Source organism: Canis aureus, chromosome 2 (assembly GCF_053574225.1).
Source record: "Canis aureus isolate CA01 chromosome 2, VMU_Caureus_v.1.0, whole genome shotgun sequence".
NCBI lineage: Eukaryota > Metazoa > Chordata > Mammalia > Carnivora > Canidae > Canis > Canis aureus.
Genome location: NC_135612.1, coordinates 1763106 through 1789332, shown reverse-complemented (window position 1 = coordinate 1789332; position 26227 = coordinate 1763106). Strand labels below are relative to the sequence as shown.

Sequence of the window (26227 nt, the reverse complement as noted above, 5' to 3'; positions counted from 1 at the left end):
GCTTCGCTGCTTGAGCACCTTTCAGGCAAGTTTGTCCCGGGAGCAGACTTTTAAAAATTCTGATTTGCTCTTTGCTGCTATGTACTTTCCAATGGCCAGCTTACAGAAGCTCCCTACCCCTCCCCCATTTATTTTCCATATATCATTTTGGATTCACTTCTCTGCATCTCCTACCTTGCAGAAAGTGGTCACTTTTCAGTTGGTAGAGTTGGAGCGATTCTCTTCTTAGATTGCCAGTTGAGTTCACAGGTGTTCAGAATGACTCAATAGCCATCCAGCCGAATTCCTGGGACCAGATGAAACAAAGGTCTCCTAGTCCTCTGCCATCTTGGACTCTCCCCTGTGTCCCATCTCCTTAACCTAGGCAACCACAACGTGCTTTTTATTTCTATAGATTTTCCTCTTTTCAAGGTTTATTCATGTTGTAGTATGTATCAATACTTTGCTCCTTTTATTGCTAAATCATATTCAATTCTGTGAATAAACCACGTTTTATTTAGGCATAGATCAGTTGATGGCATATATGTTGTTTCTATATGCCCAAGTATAATTACATTATGTTTAAGGAAATGAGACAATTCATTTAACATGTTTTTTTTTTTAATGAGATAATTAGTAGATAAAAAGATATTTGGAAATCATACAGTACAGTAAAAATGTTGGTTATTTTCTGTATCATTTGTCTTTAAATTTTGTTTTCTAAGGCAGTAGATATAACTTCTTGCGGAAATTTTGCTGTAATTGGTCTCTCATCAGGAACAGTAGATGTATATAACATGCAGTCTGGTATACATCGAGGAAGTTTTGGAGAGGATCAAGGTATTGAATTTATTTCCTTTTTCTTACTTAAAAAAATAATAATATGGAAAGAAAGAAAGCTAATGACTGTCTGGCATTTATTAAATTCTTGAGTGAGTGCCAGGCATTTTGCCAAGGTTATAGATGGGTTATTGTCAAACCTACCTGGCAGTTACTGCCATTACACTTACTATAATGTTGAATGTTGAATGTTGTTACTTACTATGTTGAAATACTTAAAGAGAATGAAGCTATTGATAGATTAGGGAAAGCAGATATTATACAGAATTAAAATTTTTGTTTTCTTCCCGTTGCATGAAACAGAAAATCTTAACCTTTGTGGCATCAACCTGATGGGTGTGTTTTCTTTTCTTTTTTTTTTAAATATTTAAGTTTTTTTTTTTTTTTTTAATTTTTTATTTATTTATGATAGTCACAGAGAGAGGGAGAGAAAGAGAGACAGGCAGAGGGAGAAGCAGGCTCCATGCACCGGGAGCCCGATGTGGGATTCGATCCCGGGTCTCCAGGATCGCGCCCTGGGCCAAAGGCAGGCGCCAAACCGCTGCGCCACCCAGGGATCCCTGATGGGTGTGTTTTCACTAGAGCAATATAATAACTTTCTCCTTATTCCCTGAAATCCAGCTTAATTTTAAGATTTTAAGGGAACTAAATAGTAGGAACTTATTTAATTGAACGAATCATTCTTTGTGTACTGTTCAGAGAGGCAGTGCCAATTCTTACTTCTTTTTTCTTTTAAACGTATGCTTAAAGCTCATAAAGGATCTGTTAGAGGTGTTGCAGTGGATGGATTAAACCAGTTGATTATTACAGCTGGTAGTGAAGGATTACTCAAGTTCTGGAACTTTAAAAACAAAATTTTAATCCATTCTATGAGCCTCAGTTCATCTCCAAATATGATGCTGCTACATAGAGACAGGTAAAGTTTTTCCTTTAATGATTATGGATTTTCTTCTTGATGTTTTTGGTAAAAGTCTTAATGTGAGTACGTGATTTTCCAAGTGAGAAAATCAGACATTTAATGTAAAAGGACAGAATTTTGCTTAATTTCCCCACAGATATACTTGATTATTAGCAAAATTAAAATGACTATGAGATTTTAGTTAAAAGTTTGTTGGTTTGTTTACTAAAACTAGTATATTTATCTTACTAGTGGCATTCTGGGACTTGCCTTGGATGACTTCTCCATTTGTGTTCTGGACATTGAAACTAGGAAGATTGTCAGAGAGTTTTCTGGACACCAAGGCCAAATAAATGACCTGGTAAAATGAACTTGTGATGTTTAAATAAAACTGGACTAATTTGTTTCTATTTGGGTTAAAAATTTTCAAATTAATGAAATTGTTATCTTTTAGTAGCATTAAATTTATCATGAGGTATTCAAAATAAATAATTCAGAAACTAATTTTTAGAGAATAGATTTTTAAAGAAAATTTAGAAGTTAAAGAAGTTTAATATTTCTCAGGGAGTTAATGCCATCAGGTTAAAGCATAAATCCCAGAATTCATCTTTTTCTGTTAAACTCTAAACACAGCTGAAGTATACTTTGGAGAATGAGGACCTATTGAAACATCAGTATATCATTTTTAACTTAATATTAATCTAGGGTGAAAGAACTCATTTCTGATTTTTTGCATGCATAACAAATTAATACTAGGGAACCTGCAGCATCTGATACCTGTTTTTTTCTACTTTAGTGTAATTTCTAGTTTATATTTAACTGTAAAAGTTTAATCAATAAAAATGTATTTTAGCTTACTATTAGGTACGTGAAGTGGGATGAACGGTATGTGTGATATGACATTTTATTCTTATAGTGGGATATGTAATTACATGATACAATATAGTAGGATATAATAGTTGGAAAACTATATATTGAGAACTACACTGAGTATATATTGTAACTTTTTATCAATCACAGTCACTTTGATTTACTTGAAAACAAAAAAGTTAAAATCTGAGCGATTCAGTGGCAATTCCAATAGCTACATTATGTATCTGTTCTCGCATCAAAAATCAGAACTTGCAGTGGTTATCCATTCCCTTAAAAATATGGGGAAAAGGGCAGCCTGGGTGGCTCAGCGGTTTAGTGCTGCCCTCAGCCCAGGGTGTGATCCTGGAGACCCGGGATTGAGTCCCACAAGTCCCACGCCGGGCTCCCTGCAGGGAGCCTGCTTCTCCCTCTGCCTGTCTCTGCCTCTCTCCCTGTGACTCTCATGAATAAATAAATAAAATCTTTAAAGTGGGGGGTGGTCAGGAAATTGTGTTGTTCTGCAGGTGGAGATTGGCAGGACTACCCATTGACAGAATATGTTGTGATAGCCTCTATAGAAATGAAAGCAGGAGTGGAGTAATTTTATTTTATTTTATTTTATTATTTTTTTTATTATAAATTTATTTTTTATTGGTGTTCAATTTGCCAACATATAGAATAACACCCAGTGCTCATCCTGTCAAGTGCCTACCTCAGTGCCCATCACCCAGTCACCCCCCACCCCCTGCCCACCTCCCCTTCCACCACCCCTAGTTCGTTTCCCAGAGTTAGGAGTTTTTTGTGTTCTGTCTGGAGTGAAGTAATTTTGATGAAAATCTTTTTAAAACTTTTCTTTCGTCTTTTTTTTTTTTTAAGATTTTATTTATTATTCATGGGAGACCCAGAGAGAGAGGAGCAGAGACATAGGCAGAGGGAGAAGCACTCCCCCATGTGGGACTTGATCCTGGGACCCCAGGGTTACGCCCTGAGTTGAAGGCAGACGCTCAACCACTGAGCCACCCAGGTGTCCCTTGATGAAATTTTTTGAGGCATTTTTGAAACCAGTCAGTGTCAGCTTGTTCTTTGTATTTCTTTCCTTTTCAAACCTTACTTTGATCTTGTGTATCTGGAATATCTCCTACTTAATAATAAGTTACTCCTGTTTAATTAAACCTCTGAGCATTTATAACATGACTTTACCTATCAGAGTCATTTTTCCTCTTCCTTTGTTAATGTGCACTATTTTGTAAATTGAGTTCACTGTACCTTAAGATTTGCGTTTCCACAGTATCACTGCAACCCAGTGAACATCTGTTCATCTGTTTAGCCCATTATCATCTGTCAATATTGAAGGTCATAATCCTGGTGGTATTTAGACTCCTGGATAAAAATTAAATAAAATTTTGTTTTGGGTCTTGTTTCACATACGACCTGATCTAAGCTTCACAATACGTTTATGCTACAGGGAAATGAGAGCTGTTTCTCCACTATGTCAATAAAATAGATACAGCTTCTTTAAGGTGACATAAGTAATCTATTATTTAAATTTATTTTGAAATTCTGATTATTGCAGGTTTTTTTTTTTTTTTTTAAGATTTTATCTATTCATGAGAGACACAGAGAGAGGCAGAGACACAGGCAGAGGGAGAAGCAGGCTCCATGTGGAGAATTTGATGGCGGGACTCAATCCCAGGACCTGGGATCACAACCCTGAGCTGAAGGCAGACGCTCAACTACTGAGCCACCCAGAAGTCCCAGATTATTATAGTTTTAAATTTTATTTTGGAAATAAAACATCATTATAAAAGTTTTTTAATTGAAACTACAAGAAAAAGTTACTCATTAGTAACTTTAGTATTTTAAGAGTATTTACATTCTTCAAAATCACTTTGGATTCTTAGAAAGTCAGTCGAAATATATAGACTCTTCAGTAGAACTTTTGTTTCTTTCACATAACTTTATAAATGAAATTAGGCTAACAAAATATTTGTAATGAATGTTCTTGGAATAGCAGTTTTATGCTAAAAATGTTTTGTAGTCAGTTAACTGTCTATAAGTATAGGAGATTATGGAGTAAATTGAAAATTGGATACTGTTAACTTGTAAAACTTCTTGTAATTCATATAAAAGCTTAATTATATTTATCCAACCAATGGTATATAAGAAGTGATACTTTTTTATACAATAAGGTAGTCTAAGTTTTACGCAGGCTTATTTTTAATGAAACCTACATCTTGTTTTCATTTCTTACATTTTTTAAGCTTTAAATATACAGACACAAGCATATGTATGTAAATACGCACACATGTTGTGTATATATATATTCTTTTTTTTTTTTTTTTTTTTAATTTGAAGGCTTTCAGTCCTGATGGTCGTTGGTTAATAAGTGCTTCAATGGATTGTTCTGTTAGAACTTGGGACCTTCCATCTGGGTGGTGAGTTTATTTTTAAATCCCTAACCTCTGTCAGAAGATTTCTCAGTAATTATCTTTACATGTAACTTTTACCTATAGTTCAATAATTGTATGCCTTTTGAATGTAAATATATTTGGGGATTTTTCTGACCTTACTCTATTTTGTCCTTGGAGTGTTTGTGATCTTTTAAACAGCAGGGAGTAGTGCTGTAAAAAATAGTAGTAAGGAAATGCGGTGTCTCTTAGGTTTTCTGTTCCTGCAAAATTGAGATATAGAAGTGAGTTGCATAAACTTTAAGAAAGCTTACTTGACCCTTTTGATACTCCAGATACTGGTAGAGTTCAGATTTTAGAACTGCAAACTTCTGTTGAGTGTGTGTTGTTTATAGTGAATTTAGTTAAAAGGCCAAAAACCCTAACTTTCCTTTGTGTATATTATATCTTTTCTGTCTCTAACAAAATTCTTGAAAAAAGATGTTTGAGAGACCTTAAAGTAACGAAAATGTGTTAAGATTTGGGCAAAACCCGGGGCAGCCCAGGTGGCTCAGCGGTTTAGCGCCGCCTTCAGGCCAGGGCATGATCCTGGAGACCCGGGATCAAGGCCCACATCAGACTTTCCTGCACAGAGCTTCTCCCTCTGCCTGTGTTTCTGCCTCTCTCTCTCCTTCTCTCTCTCTCTATGTGTGTGTGTCTCTCATGAATAAATAAATAAAATCTTTAAAAAGAAAAGAAAAAAAGATTTGGGCAAAACCCAGCAGTGTTCAGAAATCTGTTTCACATGAAACTTGTTAGAAAAAGAAGCACTTAAAAAAATTATCTACTTCTGTTACATAATTGGAACAGTGGAGACCTACAGAAAAGAGCAAGGGAGCTAGCTTTGTTGTTAAAAATTATGTAGGAATAGACACAGTTTAAAATCATCTCACTTAACAGAATTGCTTGGATGAATATGAAGATGTTAATGGGAATAGTGAAGTGTCCATTTTAACAGGAACATACTTTAAGGAAATGTGAGGAAAATGAGAAGGAAGATGGCACTTTCTAAGCCTCTGAAATATTCCTAAATTAATCTCTGTCCAAATGTACTTCCTCTTTTCTTAGGAATTGATAAGTTTATACCTGAAAGCAACTTGACCTTTAGAAAGGAAAAACCCTGATGTGCTCATTTCCCTTTAACTTTGATGCAGGAATGAGGCACAGCTACTGTCTAGAACACGTAGAAGATTTGGAATATGCACTTCAACAGTGTCTAATGGGTCCAGCCCTAATAACAGGGACCTTTGTCCACAGGGCTCTTTTTCACTTAAAATACAGTAAAACAAAATATAACTAGTTGGTTGTGTCTTCTGGCTTTAAAAGGTTCACATAAAGTTGGTATTTTCTTATTTTTAAAACCTTTTTTCGAAGGCTACATTAGAAATGCTAGTAGTCCTTTGTTTCTTGGAGTTTCACTGTCTTCTAAAAATGAATTTTATAATTGAATTTCTTTACAGTAGAAAAGTTGTACAAGTAGTAGAGTTAGTATAATTTACCTTTCACTTACCTTTTTCACATTAGATGGGAGAGATGGGTTAATATTTTTAAAGTGGTAAGCTTATATTTGGATCCGAAAGTAGTATTCAGACCCACCAGTCTTTGACTCAACCTTAGCCTTTTTGCTGAATTTCTTCAGTAGAAAGTTGAACACATTTAAATCTGGCAGGTTTTCCACTCTGATATCTTACTTTTAGATGAGCACTGAGATAGTATTAAGTGAATACAGAGGGAAGCTAGGAGACACACATGAGCAAGAAATGAGTCACAAAGAGATAGTTAAAAGAAAATGTAATAATTTCTACACCGGTTGATTGAACCAAAATATATTTTAATAAAGAAAAACATTAAGTGCTTTTTGGTTCAGCCATGAGGTAGGTCGAATGAGAGTTTGAAAAGCAGTATTACATAGCTGCTGCTGCCTGATTGCAACTAAGCTGACATTTACCATGAGTGCTAGGCACTTAATATGCTTTTATTTTCATCTTCCTGCATATCCTATTAGCTGTAGATACTACTACTGTTATTAGTTCCATTTTACATATAAGGAAATGGAGGCTCAGAGAGAAGTGATTTTACCCAAGGTAGCATAGTTTGTAAGTGACATTTTGCTATAATAAGCGTAGGAGAAAGAAACAGATTTCCCAATAGTTGGTGATAATCAACTTTGGTTGCATCATGTTCTAAGGATGAATTACTTCTGTTGATGTAGAAGATAATAAGGAAGTGAGGATTAGTATTTCATCATATGACCATAGGTAACTGTTGGGTTTTTTGGTTTCTCCCCCCCTTTTTAAAAACATAATTACTGGAGCAATCCTTAAATACTCCTAGTTCTTTCTTCAGTAAGCAGGTTCATCATTTACGTAACATGTTAAAGAGTGAGTTTACTTATTACATAGTCTGAAAAGTGAAGCCATCTGTGAGCAGACCTTTGAGTGTGGTTACATACAGGTGTATCCATTTGTTGTAATACCTATCTAAAGCAGATTGCATGGATTTTGAACTGTTACCGTAAAATGTTTTTAAGTGCTGAAAATTTTCATGTGTTTGTAGGATTCTCAGAGAAGCAGAGTTGAAATTTTTTATCCCTGAAATTATCTGGCGTCCCCTATCACTACCACCTCTTATTTCTGGTTGTTTTTAACCTATTAAGAAGTTCAAATTTGAACCCCTTTGGAGTGAGAAAAATGTAAAAGGAAATAGTTTAATAGAAATTTACATTTTCTTCTTTTTCACCCTCTGACCCCTGCTTTCAATGGAGCATTACATGAATATAGCTGGAAGAGAACATTGTTTTGTGATTCTCACTGAGGCAAAACCATCCCTTTTGTTCTGTTCATTAAAGATACCAGTGTGAGGGATCCCTGGGTGGCGCAGCGGTTTAGCGCCTGCCTTTGGCCCAGGGCGTGATCCTGGAGACCCGGGATCGAATCCCACGTCGGGTTCCTGGTGCATGGAGCCTGCTTCTCCCTCTGCCCGTGTCTCTGCCTCTCTCTCTCTCTCTCTCTGTGTGACTATCATAAATAAATAAAAATTAAAAAAAAATTAAAAAAAAAAAAGATACCAGTGTGAGATAATTCTGATACTTTGGAGATTGAACATCTAGACGCTGTTTACATTAGTTTAGAATATAATAAAAAATTACTTAAGGGTGCCTGGGTGGCACAGTTAGTTAAGCAAAAAGGTTCAGTCCAATGTGAACTTTGTATAATAGTTAATAAGGGTCAAATGAATCTTAAGGTAAACAAAATTGCAAAAAGACAAAAGCACTTTAAGAAAATAGCAGAGTTTGAGTAGATCAGCAATTTTAACAGAAACTTGCCATAAGGGCAGCCTGGGTGGCTCAGTGGTTTAGCGCCGCCTTCAGCCCAGAGCATGATCCTGGAGACCCGGGATCGAGTCCCACATCGGGCTCCCTGCATGGAGCCTGCTTCTCCCTCTACCTGTGTCTCTCCCTCTCTCTCTCTCATGAATAAATTAAAAAAGAGAGAGAGAGAAACTTGCCATAAATACTCCCTTTACAACCACCACTGATTTTTTTGGCAGCAGAGAGCCATTGGAATCTTACAGCAGTAAATGGATACAGGGAATGGGATGACTGTAGTTAAGTGACCATACATGGGGAGTTCAGGCAGATAAGGCAAAAGGGAAGAGGTAAGGAGTGAAAACCAAACCCAAAGAGATACTCTTCAAACACAAGGCTGTCCTATCATTGTCTGTATAGCACTGAAGCTGTGCTTGCATGTGGTGAAAACAAGCATCAGCTCACATGTGGACCAAAGTGAAGTGAAATAAAGCAAAGCTTTATTTTAAAGAGAACAGAAACATGGGAACAAAACAAATAATGGCTCAACAGTGTTGGAATGAAAAACAAATTGAACTGGGATAAGAAACTTTTATAACCAAATAATAAAGCAACAGTAAGATCAAATTTCTGATTGCAAGTACAAGCAAAGTTGCAATGACCAAGGCAACATAAAACCAATCCAGGGGCACCTAGGTGATGCAGTCAGTTAAGTGGCAGACCCCAGATTTTGGCTGGGATCAGGATCTGGGGGTCGTGAGATCAAGCCCCATGTGGGACTCCACACTCAGGAGTTTGCTTGAGATTCTCTCTCTCTCTCTCTCTCTCTCTGCCCCTCCTGCTCAAGCTCTCTCTAAAAATAAATAAATCTTAAAAAAAAAATTACTTCCTTAATGTTACTTGTATATGCAATTTTCTGTGCTTAAAAATCTGATCCCTTAGAATGGGAATTTTAATGTTCTCAAAAATATGTATCATTTACCTAGGACATTTCATTTTGTGGGATTAGCAGAAGACTATGTGGTAGTTTGGTGTAGCGTTAAGCCTGTTCACTTAAACTTTATGAACTAATGTGGCAATGTAAAATAAGCTGCGTATGTGGAAATCACCTTTCTCTGTTTGATACTTTTACATAATGTAGAGCCAATCTACCCACACAAAACAGCTGTGGAACCCAGGTTACGCAATGAATTTGGTGAAATAATTTCAGTATCAAGTAAAATAAATTTGTTCAAGCATTAGATTCTCTTTTTAACAGATTGTAAATATGTTAGGAAGTTTTAATGTTCACGGAAGTTTTAATGAACAAATATTGATCGAGACACAAGAAATGGTAAGATCTGAAATTGTGTTTAAGTTTGATCTTCATCTGTATACACTGAGGTAATGTTTCTGTTCTGGATTGCTAGGATTAAGTGAATTAGTATAAATAATTTAACTGCTTCTGTTATATAGTAATTGTTTAGCACATGTTTTGTTTTTCCCCAAATCCCCTTGATTTCTAAGAGAAGCCATTCTTATGAGCTTCCAAAGTAGGTTTGAACAGAAATTAGATAGGTTCTTTTTTCCCATAACAATTAAAACATTGTCCTGAGCACACTTTGCTGTGTGTTTGTGTGTGTGTGTGTGTGTGTGTGTGTCTTTAGTACTAATTTTAGTCTTATTTTCCTATCTTGCGTTCATTACTGAAAGTTACATTTTTAATCTTAAATTTTTAATTTTAAATTCAGAAAGATTTTGTCATGAAAAAGTCACTTAATATCATCACTGGAGAATCTTTATTTCCATTTGAGCTGTTTAGAGTATGTTCCAGGGATCACCAATGTAAGGATCCTCTGGGTCTGTATATGCCCTTGAGCTATTTATTGTATCTTTAGTTTTAGTAGTTTTGCTGAGTTTATAGAGATGAAGAGTTCAGCTGCTTGGATGACAGTCCTTAGCTCAGTTGCTTTCTACCTTGAGCAGGTTTTTAAATCTTACTAGACCTCATTTTTCTGATCTATGTAGGACAGATCTGCCTCAGAGAGTTGTGAGGATTAAATTAAGTGGACTCAAGCACTCAGGTTACTTCCTAGCATGGAGCACTAAAAAAGTGTTCACAGCTATTTTTTTTTTTCTTGAAATAATGTTTTATTTCATGTGGATTTTTTCTTTGTTTTAGAGAGGTGAGGAGAAAAGGGAGGGGTGGGCAAGGGGAGAGACAGAACCTTAAGCAAGTGCCACATTCATCGTGGAGCCTGACACGGGTCTCCATCTCCGGACTCCGAGATCATGACCCGAGCTGAAATCAAGCGTCAGACACTTAGCTGACAGCCACCCAGGCGCCCCTTAATGTGGATTTTAAACTTCAGTCACTTTGCAGAGTTTTCCCATGGATAATGTATTGGCTTCAGTGAATAATGTAGTTTGCTGTGATTAAAACCAGTATGCTTCTCTTAAAATACAAAGTATTCACACTCAGCCAGCGTAAGAAGCCTCCTTTGCAAGATGCCAGTGGGTTAGACTTTTCTTTACTCCTTAGATCCACCTTTTCATTTCCTCCTGCCGCCATTGGTCAGGTGACTACTACCATAATCTCACTGTACTTCCTGTTCAGATGTATTCAACATTTTGATGGCAGATTTTCTTAGGAAGGTGAAGATTACACCACTATCTGCTGAAAAGCCTTTAGTGACTTTTCCATTGATTTAAAGATAAACTCATATGGTTGAATTCAAGATGCCGTACTCAGCCTTATGCTTATGCACCTGTTTATATACCAAACCAATACTCACTTGTACCTATTTGCATTTTCCTTCCCTTTGCGCCCCACATTTTCCTCAGCCAGGAAGTACTTTCTGTATCAACAACATCTGTGGAGACCTTGTTCATATGTAAGGCTCAGTCTCGATCTCTTTGAGATTTGAGATGGGCCACTTACCAACTGAGCCACGGTGGGGGCGGGGGGACGACGGGGGACGACTGGCTATCATATTTGGCTTTTATTTGCAGAATAGCTCAGTGAATTTTACAATGTTAGGGAAAAGGAGTCTCTAGCCAGGCCCTGGCCTTCAAGCCATAGCCCAGGACTACTTTATGACTTTGGCCAACTTTTCAACTCCTCTCTTTGTTCTTTGAAAATCCTCTTTTGGGGATCCCTGGGTGGCTCAGCGGTTTGGCGCCTGCCTTCGGCCCAGGGCCCAATCCTGGAGTCCTGGGATCGAGTCCCGCGTCAGGCTCCCAGCATGGAGCCTGCTTCTCCCTCTGCCTATGTCTCTGCCTCTCTCTCTCTCTCATAAATAAAAAATTAAAAAATCTTAAAAAAAGAAAATCCCCTTTTGTGTCTCCTACAGAGGTGTGATCACTCCCTTTTCCTCCCCAATTTTTAACTCTTCCAGCATTTTAAAGTTGTGAGACTGGCTTCCATAAGCTGTTCTGCGGTTATGCTCTGCAGACCGAATTTTCATGTTTCGCATATAGTACAGTTACCTATTTGAAAAATAGTTAGAATTACTCAAAAAGTTTTTTCCATTATTATTTTCTTATTCTTACTTACAGCTATTTTATTACTTCCTTGTGTTGACTAAGCCTTTTTAAAATTTCAATGGAATAACAAATATATAGGAGAATACTAGTAATCAGATTTATTTTAAATGTGTTACATCTTCAGAATTTGTCTCCAATTCAGTCTACCAAAATGGTATTCCAGAAAAATAGAGCATTTCCTTTAGTACACAGTAGGGAATATTGTTCAAACTTTCTTCAGTTAATTGGTCTGTTTAGTGTTCTTGGTCTTACTCATTAAGAGAAATGATTATTACATATTAACTTAATAAAGCTCTTTGTTAGTGATGGCTTTCTGGTATTCATTTGTGAATGTCAAAAATGAGTTTTCTTCATCTCTGATCCCTTGTTCTTTTACAAAGATATATTTTGTGAGTTATTTCCTTTTTTGGTACAGTTCAAATACTTTATAATTTTTTTTTTTTTTTATAGCCTTATAGACAGCTTTTTGGTGGACTCTGCTCCTCTCAATGTTACCATGTCCCCTACTGGAGACTTTCTGGCCACTTCTCATGTGGACCACCTTGGAATTTATCTCTGGTAAGTTATTTCATACATTTTTGTTCTAGGTAAGGACGACGACGATATTGTCAGAAAGTCATGTTGCTAACATTGTCATTTAGTTTTGGTTTTTTTAATTTATAAAATAGAAATTTCACATAGAGTTAACTGGCCATAAGTTTGTGACTGATTCAGCATCTGCTTGATAATTTAGGTATCTTTGCCTGTGTGTGAAATTCTGAACCATATGACTGATTTTTATTTATCACATTTGTTTGTTTGTTTTAAGATTTGTCAGTCTTAGAGCTGACTCCCTGCTGAGTGTAGAGCTCCATCCATGGCTCAATCCCAGGATTCCAAGACTTGAAGCAAAATCAAGAGTCGGCCACTTACCGACTGAGCCACGGGGCATGGGGGGGACAATGGGGGATCACTGGTTATCATATTTGGCTTTTATTTGCAGAATAGCTCAAGTGAATTTTACAATGTTAGGGAAAGGGAGTCCCTAGCCAGGCCCTGGCCTTCTGCCACAGCCCAGGACTACTTTATGACTTTGGCCAACTTTTCAACTCAGCCTTCTTTATCTACAATGTAAGCTATAAGTATGGGCAAAATGCTTTCTAAGATTCATTCATTCTAGTTACATAACTCTTCATAACCATGTAAAGATATTTATGGTGGTGATGATGAACATGTAAGAGTTCAAGATAAGTGGTCCATTATCTGAGTCTAGAAAAATTTTACCTATTTTCTGAATTCACGTCTAATTCCTTTAATTCTTATTAAAGAGAAAAAAGTGGATTCCTTTAAAATTTTATAGATTTTTAGGATGTGAAAATAAATATATAATAGAAATAGCTGGCCACTCTAATATACAAAATAGAGTATCTGCTAGAATCTAAGAAGCTTGAACAGTCAAGACAAGAGAAGAATAGTAGAGTACCTGTGGGACCTCAGCAAGAGTATATAGTGCCACTATTAATGAAACTCAGGATCTGATACTCCCAATTGTTATTTTATATTCCAGATTTATAATGTATGGGAAAGAGAATCTGATTAGCCCACTTTGGGAGAGTTCTCTACATCTTGATTAGTCATCCAAGGCCATGGTGTACAGGGTTAAGTAGCAGACACATGACCACTTTAGAGGATCATTCTAAAGAAGGGAAAGTCCGTAACTTCAGCAACGCAAAGTATCTAATCAGCATAGTCTCTCTCTGACTTAATTCTCTGAGTCCATCTTTCCTTCAGTAATGATTTCTCTAAATGGACGTGTTGCCATTTGTCAAAACAATACAGATATATGTTATCTTGTAAAATTTTATCTACTACTGATCTCTCAAAAAAATACTTTTTTGTATTACATTGAAAATAAAGACTCTGGGGATCCCCTGGGTGGCGCAGCGGTTTAGCGCCTGCCTTTGGCCCAGGGCGTGATCCTGGAGACCCGGGATCAAATCTCACGTCAGGCTCCCGGTGCATGGAGCCTGCTTCTCCCTCTGCCTGTGTCTCTGCCTCTCTCTCTCTGTCTCTGTGTGACTATCATAAATAAATGAATAAATAAGACTCTGTTTATAATGTTTATGCACAGCTTTCTTGTGATGACATCTGTGACACAAATTGAGGCATTTTCAAAATAATACTTTGAGTTTTTTTTTTTTTTTTTTTTTTTTTTTTACTTCAAAATGATGGAATCTGATGCTGAGCGCAGGATAGTAGAGATTATTGCCAGTAACTGAAGTTTCTCAGAAAAATCTATTTTTATAAGTTTTTAAAATTGTTTATATGTTTATTTCTCAGGTCCAATATTTCCCTGTATTCAGTTGTTTCACTACGGCCACTTCCCACAGATTATGTTCCTTTAGTAGTGATGCTTCCTGGTACTTGTCAAAACGAAGGTAATCACAAAATAGTAGTTTTGAAGTATAATATCATAAACCTAACATGAGGGATATTACTACTGAAGGCAAAGTTTAATGCATTCCTTCAAAGTATTTTCTAACTGGTAGGCAATATTTTGAATGACTTTATGAATTAATTGCAAAAATATAATTGATACAGTATTGATAAGAAATTAAATAGTATACCAGTGGATAAGTGTTTTGGAACTGGTCATGGGAGTTGTAGACAATATGAGAAGGTCAGGAAATGAAGTCAGTAGAGTTTATAAGGCTATGTTCAGTTAACATGGTATGAAATACTAATGGATTTAGAATAAATAAGTTGCTTTTTATCTGACAGAAATCTCATTCTGCATTAATTTGTTTCACCTGAAAATGTTTTGTTTTAAGATGTGGAATTTTCAGAAGAAACCATAGAACCAAGTGATGAAATGATAGAGTATGATTCCCCAGAACAGTTGAATGAGCAGTTGGTGACACTATCACTCCTCCCTGAATCACGGTGGAAAAATCTTCTTAATCTTGATGTTATTAAGGTAATGCTTAGAACGCTTAATATTGGCTCCTAAAGACACATTCCAGGAGCATTTTCTTTAGTAGAGATAGCTCCTCTATTTGGAGAGTTTCAGAAGGAACAGTTAATGCCTAAGGTAGTAGAAAATACTAGTTGAATACTGTTTGATCCAATATTATTCTTATAGGATTCTTTCCCTATAGAAATTGACTTTGAGGGCCCTGAGCAAAAGTACAGCCTACAACTAGAGAAAATTGGGTGTTTTAAATTTAATAAACTTTTTTTGACTTTTTTTTAATTTTTTTAATGGCTGCTATGATGTGTGATATTTCTATTGCTAGGTACTTGGGAATGAAAAGAAGACTTTTGCTGGTCTTTTAATTAAGCTTCATTTACTATTCCATATCTTACTGTCAACTCCAAGAATATTTTTATAGCTTGCTGTGTTGAGTCCAGGCACATAAATTAATATGAACTAAGTACTGGGTAATGTCCTGAGGACAACAGCAGTGAAAAAAATCCTAGTTCCTTTGTCCTTGAGGAATTTATAGTTTTACATGAGAAATGGAAAATTATGGCATAAGTTAGTATTTTCCAAAGCATATTTTATGACTCCACATTTGTGAGTAGCAAATATAATTTAATAGAATAGAAAACTTCAAAGATTATCCTGATAGTAAGGATAAATGATGTTTTATGAAACTTGATTGTTTAGATATACATCTTCACATGCATTAGAGGTTATGTGTATACTAAGTGACATGGTGGGCCGGGCATAAAATAGTGTGAGAACTGACATAGATAACTATGACAAGATAGGATGTTTTTGTAATTGATTACTTAGCACCAAAAAAGATAGGTGTGTCTTGGATAAGAAGAGTTTTCATGTGTTAATTTTCCTCTCAGAAGTTAAATATTCTTGTTTCTACTTGCTCACTTTGTGAGAGATTGGGCATTAGCTTTAGCGTGCATTGTGTCGGAACATAGTTATGAAATCTGTCCATCATGTTGCCCAGGGTGTCAGCTGTAAAGGGAATACTTTATGGGATAGCTTTAAAAGCAATGCGTTAAAAAGTCCCAAGTAGACTAGTGTGAAGGGAGCAATCAGAATAATGCCCAATTCATTGAGCTAAGGTGTTGAACAGCTCTGTTCTGTGCTCAGATACAGTTTTGTTCTGCATAAAAACTTACCTAGAAACCTGAGTGAAGGGGGACCCCTGGGGAGCTCAGTGGTTGAGTGTCTGCCTTTGGCCTGGGACATGATCCGGGGTCATGGGATCGAGTCCTGCATCAGGCTCCCTGCATGGAGCCTACTTCTCCCTCTGCCTTGTGTCTCTGCCTCTCTCTCTCTGTCTCTCATGAATAAATAAACTCTTCAAAAAAACAAAACAAAACAACAACAACAACAAAAACCCCTGAGTGAATGATCTTTATGGGAGAAATATGCTAAAAACCCCAATATTTTTATTTCTTATTGAATGAAAGAAGTTAGAATTTTTACATTTGCTCTGTGGTAACTTTTCTCCTTTTGGTTTTCCTTGTGAGGTTAGATAATTTCCAGAGCCCTATGGAGCACCTGCAGAAGCCTTTTGTTCTTATTTACATCTCGGTGTCTCTCCCTTCTAACTCAGTGTGACTGTGACCCTTATTGCAGTCTCCACCGTCATCAGGAAGGGCTGTGCTTACGCTGCAGGCAGCAGTACCTTGTCCTGCTTGCGTGCAGGAACTTTCTTTTATGGTATGCCTCCACAAGGACACCAGTATCCCTGGTGATAGCCCTGGTGGAATCAGGGCTATTCTTCACACACAAAAAAAATTTCACCAAATTATTTCTAGTGGCAAAGTCTACCCCTGGTTCCAAATTTCTTTTGGAGAAAAAAAAAATTTGAGAAACTGTTGAGCACTTATCTAAGTTTTGCTTTCTAGCCCATTTTGCGAAAAAGGTCGTATAAGTTCAAAATTACTTGTTACTTGTTTACCAAAATATTCATATAAATATGTTTGAGGAAAATGAGAACTCTCAGAGCTTCTCCAGAACCCTGTCATTCTTCTTCTCCCTCGTCAGCAAGGGCACTAGAGGTCTGCCTTGAGAAGCCTAGTTTATTTTTTTACTTATTTTTTATTTTTTAAAAGATTTTATTTATTTATTAATGAGACATAGAGAAAGAGGCAGAGACAGAGAGAGAAGCAGGCTCCACACAGGAAGCCTGACGCGGAACCCGATCCCGTGTGCCCAGGATCACACCCTGGGCCGAAGGCAGCACCAAACCGCTGAGCCACCTGGGTTGCCCGAGAAGCCCAGTTTAATCTGTAATCTTGGTCAGTTGGGACTTTATTTTGGCATTCAAATTTGAGAAAGTTCATTCCTTCCGTTTACTTTTTGCACTTTGTTTTAAAATTGATTTGGAATTAAATATTAGAAACTGTTGGCAAGGTAATTACTAATTAGTCCTTTTTCCCGTTCTCATTTCCTTTTAATCAGAAAAAGAATAAACCAAAGGAACCACCCAAAGTACCCAAATCAGCACCATTTTTTATTCCAACAGTTCCTGGCCTTGTACCCAGATATGCTGTACCTGAGCAAAATAATGATCCCCATCAGGTAAAAACCAAATTGAAGCATTCTATGTTCTACATTTATAGTTCTTTATCAAGACCTAGTTTTACAGATATAAAGCAAAATGTATGACAGCTTTTAATTATAAGCTATAATTTTTTTGTTACACTTGTATTCTTGGAATAATGTATTTTTGTTTTTGTTTAAGTCTAAAGTGGTAAATCTTGGAGTTTTAGCTCAAAAATCAGATTTCTGCTTGAAACTTGAAGAAGGACTGGTAAATAATAAATGTAAGTTAAATTATGAAATCTTTCACCAAATACCATCAATGTATTATATAATACATCTTATGAAGAGAAATTGAGTGAAATATTAGCAAGTTTTCCAGTAGTTGAAAAAAGATAGTAAAAATTTGAAAGGAGTGAAATTTTGATTTTAATGTGAAATAATTTTAGCTTTTGTATTGTTAATGTTAGACAAGTGACACTAAACGCAAATGAATATCAATATTATAATAACTTTTTGAGAACCTTTCACATTTTCCATACGGAAAATTAGTGGGTTTTTTCTTCCTGTCTTTTTTGTTGTTATTTACAAATACAGTTTATAATACAGAGACTTTGATCTTAGGTGATTTTTAGATAGTCCCAAGTTACCCCATTAAGACAGTTTTTAAAATTTATTATGATAATAGATTCAAATTTTGAAAGCTAGAGTTTGTAGCTAATAGTGATCAACAATATGAACTATAAGCAATTAACAAAATCACGGTCATTCTCCTTTTCGATTTATCCTCTTGTTTTTTTGGATCCAAATGCTTTTGTTTTCATACTGGCATTACTTCAGTCCACCTTGGCAAAAGTCAAATAATGGTACTGATGGGCCATTATATAGATGACTAAAGAATAGCAGAATCATTAAGGAGTAACTCGTTATATTTCTGAAGGGACAAAGAAGAAAAGCACTATTATTTAGTATAGACTGAAGGACAGAAAATAAAATTTATTAGATTTTTGTCATTGGTGTTATTCCTTTTCTAAAAGCTAAAAGCATAGTTATTGCCATTATAATATCAAATGCCTGTTTTAAAAATAGTTGTAAGTGTATAGAATATGTACTTGTAGGATGCATATAAAACAAGAGTGCTTCTTTCTGGAAAAAAGGAGTAAATTTAGGTGGGTAAGAATAAGGTGTAGAGTCTTCCCCCTCTTAGATATTTCTGTATTGTTAGTGTTTCTTAATGATCATGTGCTTTAAAAAATTTTTAGCAATAAAAGGAAAGAAAAATAAATACCCTCACCTCATTCTATTCTCCATGCAACTACTGTTAATTTGGTGTGTACCTTACAGCCTTCTTATATTTGGGTTTGTTCTGATTGATATGTGACCATCTGATTGATGTAAGACCATCTTGAAGGGTCTGTTGCTAGGCATTAATTAGATTTTAACAGCTTGAACAGCAGGGGAAAAAAACTTAGAATGCAAAAACTTTAGTGCTTTTAGTACTTTTTATTGTATTTCTCTCATCATTTGTATTGATTGGTACTTAATTTGGGGTTCATTCTACTACTTAAGAGGAAAAAATAAAGTCATGGGAAGACTTTCCTGTGTAATTTAAATAGATGTTGCTTGGGCATGAAATGAAACTACAGTTTTTTAAGTGAAGTGATTGTAGGTAATAACTGGATTCTTCTTCAAACTTAATGCAGATGAAGCTGCCCTTAACCTTCTGAAAGAATTAGGCCCATCAGGAATTGAAACAGAGCTGCGAAGCCTATCTCCTGATTGTGGTGGGTCTGTAGACATTATGCAGAGCTTCTTAAAGATGATCGGGATAATGTTGGACAAGAAGCGTGACTTTGAATTAGCCCAGGCTTATCTTGCATTGTTTCTAAAGGTAAGTCCAACGTAAGGCAGGAATCCTCAGCTTGCCTTCCTCTAGGGTGATGTCGTCTGATGGAATTGTCTGCAAGGATGGCAGTGTTCTCTGTCTGCTCTGTCCAGCATGTCAGCCCCTCGACACATTTCACTACCGAGCTACGGTAGTAGCACTACGCCAGTTACACTGAGAAATGTAGCTAATGTGACTGAGAAACTGGATTGCTTATTTTACAGAAATTTAATTAAATAGCCATCTTTACCTAGTGATTATTGTATTGGACAGCTGAACAGCACAGCTTTGTAGTCTTTTCCTTTACTCAACACAATTTTGATACATTCCCCTGACTTTTCTGTGTCATCCATTTGATTCAATATACTAAACTATTAACTTTTTAAAGTCATTATATTTTGGCACTCTATTATCATGAAGAGAAAATTAGGTTTCCTGTTTACTTTTTGTTTTTTTCTGCTGCTGAAATCAAGTACATCTATCCTGGTTGAAGGGGTTTCAAGTCTTTTGGCAAGAACAGTGGGTTTTATGACTAACGTAATGGAGAAATCATGTTTATTTCAATAGTATATTGTATTGAAGAAAGTAGATGATGTGACTTAGTGTTAACAGATGATATACTCCATCTATCCTATTAATATATATAAAATCAGTTTTCACTTGATCTAATTATTTAAAATTATTTTAAAAGTAAATATGCAGATGATACCATGTAGGTTGAGAAAACAAATGCTACAAATTTTTTCTATATCCCTTCCCAAATTTACCAACTATAGTTCCTGAATATAAATTTACTTTAATCTTTAGAAGATAAAGCCAAAGGCCATCAGTCATTCATTACCAGTGAGTTCCAGTGAAAGGAGAAACCTAAAGATACAGAAATATGGAGTTAAGTGTTAGAACTAGGACTTTGTTTCTCTATTTGTATCAGGGCGTTCCTTAGGTGGAGGAGAGTGATGACAACTTCAGTTCTCATAAGGGAGAGACAGACAGTACCAGAAACGAACTCATAAGAAGGTTTGATAGAGGGGCTCCTGGGTGGCTCAGTGGTTGAGCATCTGCCTTCTGCTCAGGTCATGATCCTGGGGGGTCCTGGGATCGAGTCCTGCATCGGGCTCCTCCAGGGAGCTTGCTTCTCCCTCTGCCTGTGTCTCATGAATAAATAAATAAAATCTTAAAAAAAAATATATAGTATCTTGCAATGTTCCTTGGTAAGAAGGTTGAATCTAGAATAAACAAAAATTTAATTTTAAATGTTCTATTTTTCTTTTCAGTTACACCTTAAAATGCTTCCTTCAGAGCCAGTACTTCTAGAAGAAATAACAAAGTTATCATCACAGGTGGAAGAAAATTGGATCCATTTACAATCACTCTTCAATCAAAGCATGTGTATTTTAAATTATATAAAAAGTGCTTTGTTATAAAAATAAAATTATGTGAGTAAATACTTTTATATTAAATGAGTTCAGTTTAACTCCTGTCTTGTTTTCTAAGTTTCACCATGAAAAGAAAATTGCTAAAACTACTAACTAGTTGTCACTTTTCACTTTAAATGCTAAATAGTTTCTTGAAATAAAATGATCCCCGCCTTTTGTCTTAAATACTTACAGAATCTACTCAAAATACTTATTTTCTGAGTCTCTTCACATCAGTTACTTGTGTATGACTTCTTTGAACTGTCGTCATCGGCTCCTGTTTTTTGACTATGTGTAACGTAAGAGGTGTTAGGTGTTTCATGTAAAATATTGCTGAATGAAGATAAAACTGGTGTTTAATAGAGTTGTAAAAGTGCCTTCATGATATGAAGTAAAAAGGCCTGTTTCCTTGGTGGCCTGTGGTGAAGACAGTTTGGATCGTGGAGTCTTGGAGTTTAGGTCACTGACTCAGACCTTAATGCAGCCAGAGCTCTTGGAAGGCAGGAGGGGAAGTTCCCCGGTGGTTGTGGGATCTCAGCAGCAGAGCAGGTTTATGACCCTGCCCCAGGCTCTCCCACTGAAGCCCTTTGTCACAGGGACTTGTTCTAAGGAAGGTGAGAGGCACTTTCCCAAGGCAAACCCGCCTTTGCCTCCGTAGGAGAGCGCTGACTGGGTACTTAGGGCGGGGCAGGGAAATTCTGAATTTCACTGGAGAGGTGGTTCTTCCTCACCCTTGACCTCTTCATTTGGGAGAAACTACTGCCCATACGCTTTCTCTCCTAACCGTTGTGAAACCAGATTGTTCTGGCAGGGTCTCTTACCTTTATTTTCGTGAGTTAAGACTTCAGCAATACACGAATTCAAAGTCAGCAATTCCTCTGCCCGGAAAAGTGCCAGAGGTCATCACGGCACCTGCTTGGGCCTGCTGTGTGTGTCTCCTTTCCCTGCTGCCAAAGAAGTCTTCCAAGGGTGCAGCTAAGGTCACCAATGAGTGAACGAGCTGCCAGTCTTTGCATCTATTAACTGAAGCTCCCTCAGAATGAGAGGTTGATAGAGGACTTTATGGTGGGATTGTGCTGTCCCAAACGTAGACACTTTCCTAATTAGCAGAAAAAGGCGGGGACAAGTTACGCCAGTTACACTGCAGGTCTTCAAGATACAATAGGACTGCTGTGGTGGTGTCTTAACTCGGTCCCTATTGCTACAGGCAATTTATTTAATAATTGGAAACCATAATGATAATGGATGTATTAATCTGAAAACAATTTTTAGTTTATACATTCAAGCGTAGTGTTATTCATAAAATGCAGCTTGTACTCGAATGCCAGTGTCATTCTCATTAGAATAAGGTTTTACAGAATAATCTCCAGAAAGAACAATGCTCACAAGGAGTTGATCAGTTGGTGACTTTAAATATCAAAGGATTTTTGTTTAAATGGTTGAGGTGGAATTAGTAAACTGCTAAAGAAATACGCCAATCTGGATTTCAGAGATGTGTATAAATTTAATAAAAAACTACTGACTGAAATGCTCATGACTTAAGTTTAGCCTTAAAAATTGTATTTCCCTCTGCCCCAAATACTGCCTTCTAAAGATAAGCAGAATTTCAGTGTACAATCATGTACCATGTGGATGTCAGAAGTCACTAAAAATAATAGGAGCTCTAAACAGATCCTGTATTGCTTTTACAAATCTTGAACTGAATTTTCCTTTCTTTCAAATGAGAATATAGGAGTTGAGTGTATCATTTCTACTGGAGATATCTTTGTACAGAATTAGCATCATTGTGGCAGGTAATCTCCCAGAACCTCACCTGTATGTTTACATCAAGGAAGGAAAGGAGGAAGAAATACAAATAATTTTGTGTATTTGTTTCTTAAAATGCATGTTTGTGCATACTGCTTTTTCTTTACCTTTGAGATTACAAATGTAGTATATGACTACACTTTACTAGTAAAAACATAAGAGATAAATCTATTTTCGGCCATCACCTTCAATCCTAATGCCTTCCCTGTAAGTACCAGTCGTTAACTTTCTACCTAGACCTTTGTCCATGGATGTACATACATGTTCTATGTAAGCACAGGAAATAAAATATATAGTTTCCATTTTTGCATAAATGTATGCTTTTTGTTCTGCAACTTTTCTACTTGGCTTATTTCAGTATAATCACACCTAATCTCTTTACTTTTATAAAAATAAGTTGTTCCGTAATCTAGTCTAAAATGGACGCTTAAGAGAGTTTCCCCATTTTTGTCCCGAATTACAAATGATGCTGAAAGAACACAGCACATCATCCTGTATGGCTCTTCAGTGCATATAAGGATCTCTCTGCAGGAGATAGTTTTAGAATTGTTGGACCAGAGTTAGGCAGTTTTAAAGAGATACTTCAGTTGGCTCCCAGAATGGCTTGTCAATTTATGGTTTATCTGCAGTGAGTGAGTACCCGTTCCCCATATTACTAAGCACATTTGATACCAGATTTCTTAATTTTTTATTTAATGAGTGAAAAAATATTTTTATTTTAATTACAAACTGGCACTAGTAGGGATGGGCATCTTTTCATGTTTATTTTAGACCATTTTTATGTTAGGTGAAGTGCCTTTTCTAACATGACCCATTTTTCTGTTGAATGATTGTCTTTCTCTTTTTTGTTGTTTTTTTCATATAGTGTAGAGATTAGTCTTTTATGTTACCCATGTTTATTGATTGGTCACTTGTATTTGACTTATGTGGTCTTTTATTAATAGATGTTTTATATTTCTGTGTATTCAGATTGATACATTTTTTACTAATTTCAAAATATGAAGTATATTCTCTAAGACATCATGTATGCATCCAGCTAGATCTTTATCAAGAATTGACTTTTTTTTTAAGATTTTAAAATTTTATTTATTCATGACGGGGGGGGGGGCAGAGACACAGGCAGAGGCAAAGGGAGAGGGAGAGAAGCAGGCTCCATGCAGGGAGCCTGACGTGGGACTCGATCCCGGGCCTCCAGGATCACACCCTGAGCTGAAGGCAGCGCTAAACTGCTGGGCTACTGGGGCTGCCCAAGAATGGATTTTTTGAAGAGTAAGGTATAGAGCTACTTTTATTCAAAAGTTCAGAATCCAATTATTGAAGTCCACTCTTCTGATTTGAAATGCTAGTATGTACTAAATTCTTTGAGGTATTTGATATCCCAAATAAAATAATTGCTTTGATTCTGGTTTTCTGGTGTATTGTCAGATTTGATGGAGATAACACCCTACTAACGTATTTCGCAAAAATTTTCTTGACTATTGGTGAACATATCTTGGAAGTTTTTGGTTGTGCTAATAAATTCATGGGATTTGGAGAGATTTACAGTCGTATTTCTCTTGAAGAACAACATACGTTTTCATTAAACCAGAGCTTTTTGTAGGCTTGGTTTTGTAAGATTTCTTACATTTTGTAACATTTTCTGGGCATTTAATTTTTGTTGCTGTACTGAAATCTACCTTTTTCCTAATATATCTTATAACTGGCCATTGCTGTCATGGTAAAAGCAGTTTGGTTTTTATGCTAATCCGTTAAACTGCAGAACTCTTGTGAACATACTCTTACCTAGAAAATCCAAAAGAATCCCATCTTTCGCAATTGATGAAACTTTATTTCCTATATGATATTTAAGTGTTCTTAGGATTGCTTTAGCTATGGTCTAGCACAGATAACTGGATACTAGCAGTGTGTAACAAATACTTGCTTTGCAGGGCACCTGCGTGGCTCAGTGGTTGAGTGTCTGCCTTTGGCTCAGGTCCTGATCCCAGGGTCCTGGGATCAAGTCCCACATCAGGCTCTCCCTCTGCCTATGTCTCTGCCTCTCTCTCATGAATAAATAAACAAATACTTGCTTTGCTACAGACTTCAGTGGAAATGCTTTTAATGTTCCACCATTAACGATAATAAATGCTCTGAATTTCTTGCCGATACCCTTTCGTTAAATTCTATTAATTCCTACTTTAAAAAATTTAAACTAGAAAGAATAAAATTTATCAGGTTATTTTTCAGCATATATGGGAGGATCGGTATCTGCCTTAACTGGTGTAATTTGGTGAATTTTATTCAAATATTCTTAAAAAATTATTTGAGAAAGAGCACAAGCTGGGAGGAAGGGCAGAGGAAGAGAGCAGCTCTCCCCGCTGAGCAGGGAGCCTGATCCAGGGCCAAAGCCAGACTCTGGGGTCATGGCCGGAGCAGAAGGCAGCTGCCTACCTGACTGAGCCCCCCTGCGCTCCTAGTCAAAGACTTACTCTTCACTTTTATTCTTGGGATAGAATTTGTAAGTAAGGTGAAACTGGTGGATTTTTCTGTTCCATAGAGTCATCCTTGATTTTTCTTTTTTTTAAGTAATCTTTACACCCATCGTGGGTGGGGCTTGGACTCCTTACCCTGAGGTCACGCGTGGCGTGCTGTACTGAGCCAGCCAGGTGCCCCTGACCTTGATAGGTCTTTAAAACTTGTTTAATCAAAGGGAAAAAGTCTTGCACAAAGTCTTTATTGAGATTTTTGCCTAGTTTTTTTTCCTATGGTTACTGAACGGGGTTTTCTGTCTCTTGGCCCATATGGGTAAATTACATCCTCCTTACACGTCAGGACTTTATTATTTTTAAAAATATTTTATTTATTTATTAATGACAGACACAGAGAAAGAGAGAGAGAGGCAGAGACCCAGGCAGAGGGAGGAGCAGGCCCCACGCAGGGAGCCCGACGCGGGCCTCCATCCCGGACCCCGGGGTCACGCCCTGGGCCGAGGGCGGCACTGAACCGCTCGGCCACCGGGGCTGCCCCACGTCAGGACTTTAGACTGAGTTTGAAATTTACTCGTGTAGGTTCTGTGAGGATCATGCTTTCTATTTTATTTTACTTCAATTTTTTAATTTTTATTTATTTATGATAGTCACACACGGAGAGAGAGAGAGGGGCAGAGACATAGGCAGAGGGAGAAGCAGGCTCCATGCACCGGGAGCCCGACGTGGGACTCGATCCCGGGTCTCCAGGCCAAAGGCAGGCGCCAAACCGCTGCGCCACCCAGGGATCCCCGGATCATGCTTTTTAATCAATCACCGGGTTGCGACTGCCCGGAACCGCAGGCCTGCGTGGGCGCCCCCAAGCCCGGGGCTAACGCCGGCCTCCCCTGCTCTTCTAGCGCGTTCCTCGGGATCCCCACGTCCCGCCTGGCCCAGGAACGCTCCCGCTCCTCCCCGGGGGCCGGAGGATGCGCTGCGGCCGCGGCTCCGAGTCTACCCGTCCTCTCCTTACCTCACTACAAGCGGTTCCCTTCAGACGCACCCGGGTAGGCCCCGCCTTGAGCTTGCCCCGCGGCGGCGGAGGGAGCGGCCTGTGAGGGGCGGCGGCCGCGACCCGGTGACCCCCGGAGGGCGCGGCGGGTCCCACGTGCGGCCCGAGGGGAGGCCGGGGCGGCGGCCGGCGGGCACGGGGGCACCGGCGGGGTGAAGCAGGCCCGGGAGCAGGCGGCTGCCCCGCGCCCCCGCCAGGCCCTCCGGGAAGGAGCCCGAGCGCCTGCGCTGAGCAGACGTCCCAACCGGAACGTCACCTTG

The 26227-nt window shown here is 37.6% G+C and overlaps 1 protein-coding gene and 1 long non-coding RNA gene across 3 annotated transcripts in view; one reads left to right on the top strand and one right to left on the bottom strand.

The window, feature by feature from the left end:
* WDR36 (WD repeat domain 36) overlaps positions 1-20693 on the top strand; it is a 42677-nt gene extending 21984 nt beyond the window's left edge. Inside the window, exons 13-23 of the mRNA XM_077861622.1 lie at positions 705-819; positions 1570-1735; positions 1970-2078; positions 4925-5004; positions 12299-12406; positions 14168-14265; positions 14659-14804; positions 17265-17384; positions 17548-17629; positions 19049-19236; positions 20505-20693. Of these exons, the coding sequence (XP_077717748.1) occupies positions 705-819; positions 1570-1735; positions 1970-2078; positions 4925-5004; positions 12299-12406; positions 14168-14265; positions 14659-14804; positions 17265-17384; positions 17548-17629; positions 19049-19236; positions 20505-20654 (1362 nt within the window). The 3' untranslated portion in view covers positions 20655-20693. The remainder of the gene's footprint in view (positions 1-704; positions 820-1569; positions 1736-1969; positions 2079-4924; positions 5005-12298; positions 12407-14167; positions 14266-14658; positions 14805-17264; positions 17385-17547; positions 17630-19048; positions 19237-20504) is intronic.
* Positions 160-26227, bottom strand: LOC144291834 (uncharacterized). 2 transcript variants are annotated; one of them, XR_013359410.1, is made up of 5 exons: positions 25929-26227; positions 21467-21744; positions 6527-6752; positions 3836-3949; positions 160-286 (listed from the first exon to the last, which is right to left on the bottom strand). It is a non-coding gene; the product is annotated as an uncharacterized LOC144291834 (long non-coding RNA). The 2 variants fall into 2 exon arrangements; XR_013359409.1 differs by lacking the exon at positions 160-286 and adding an exon at positions 361-845.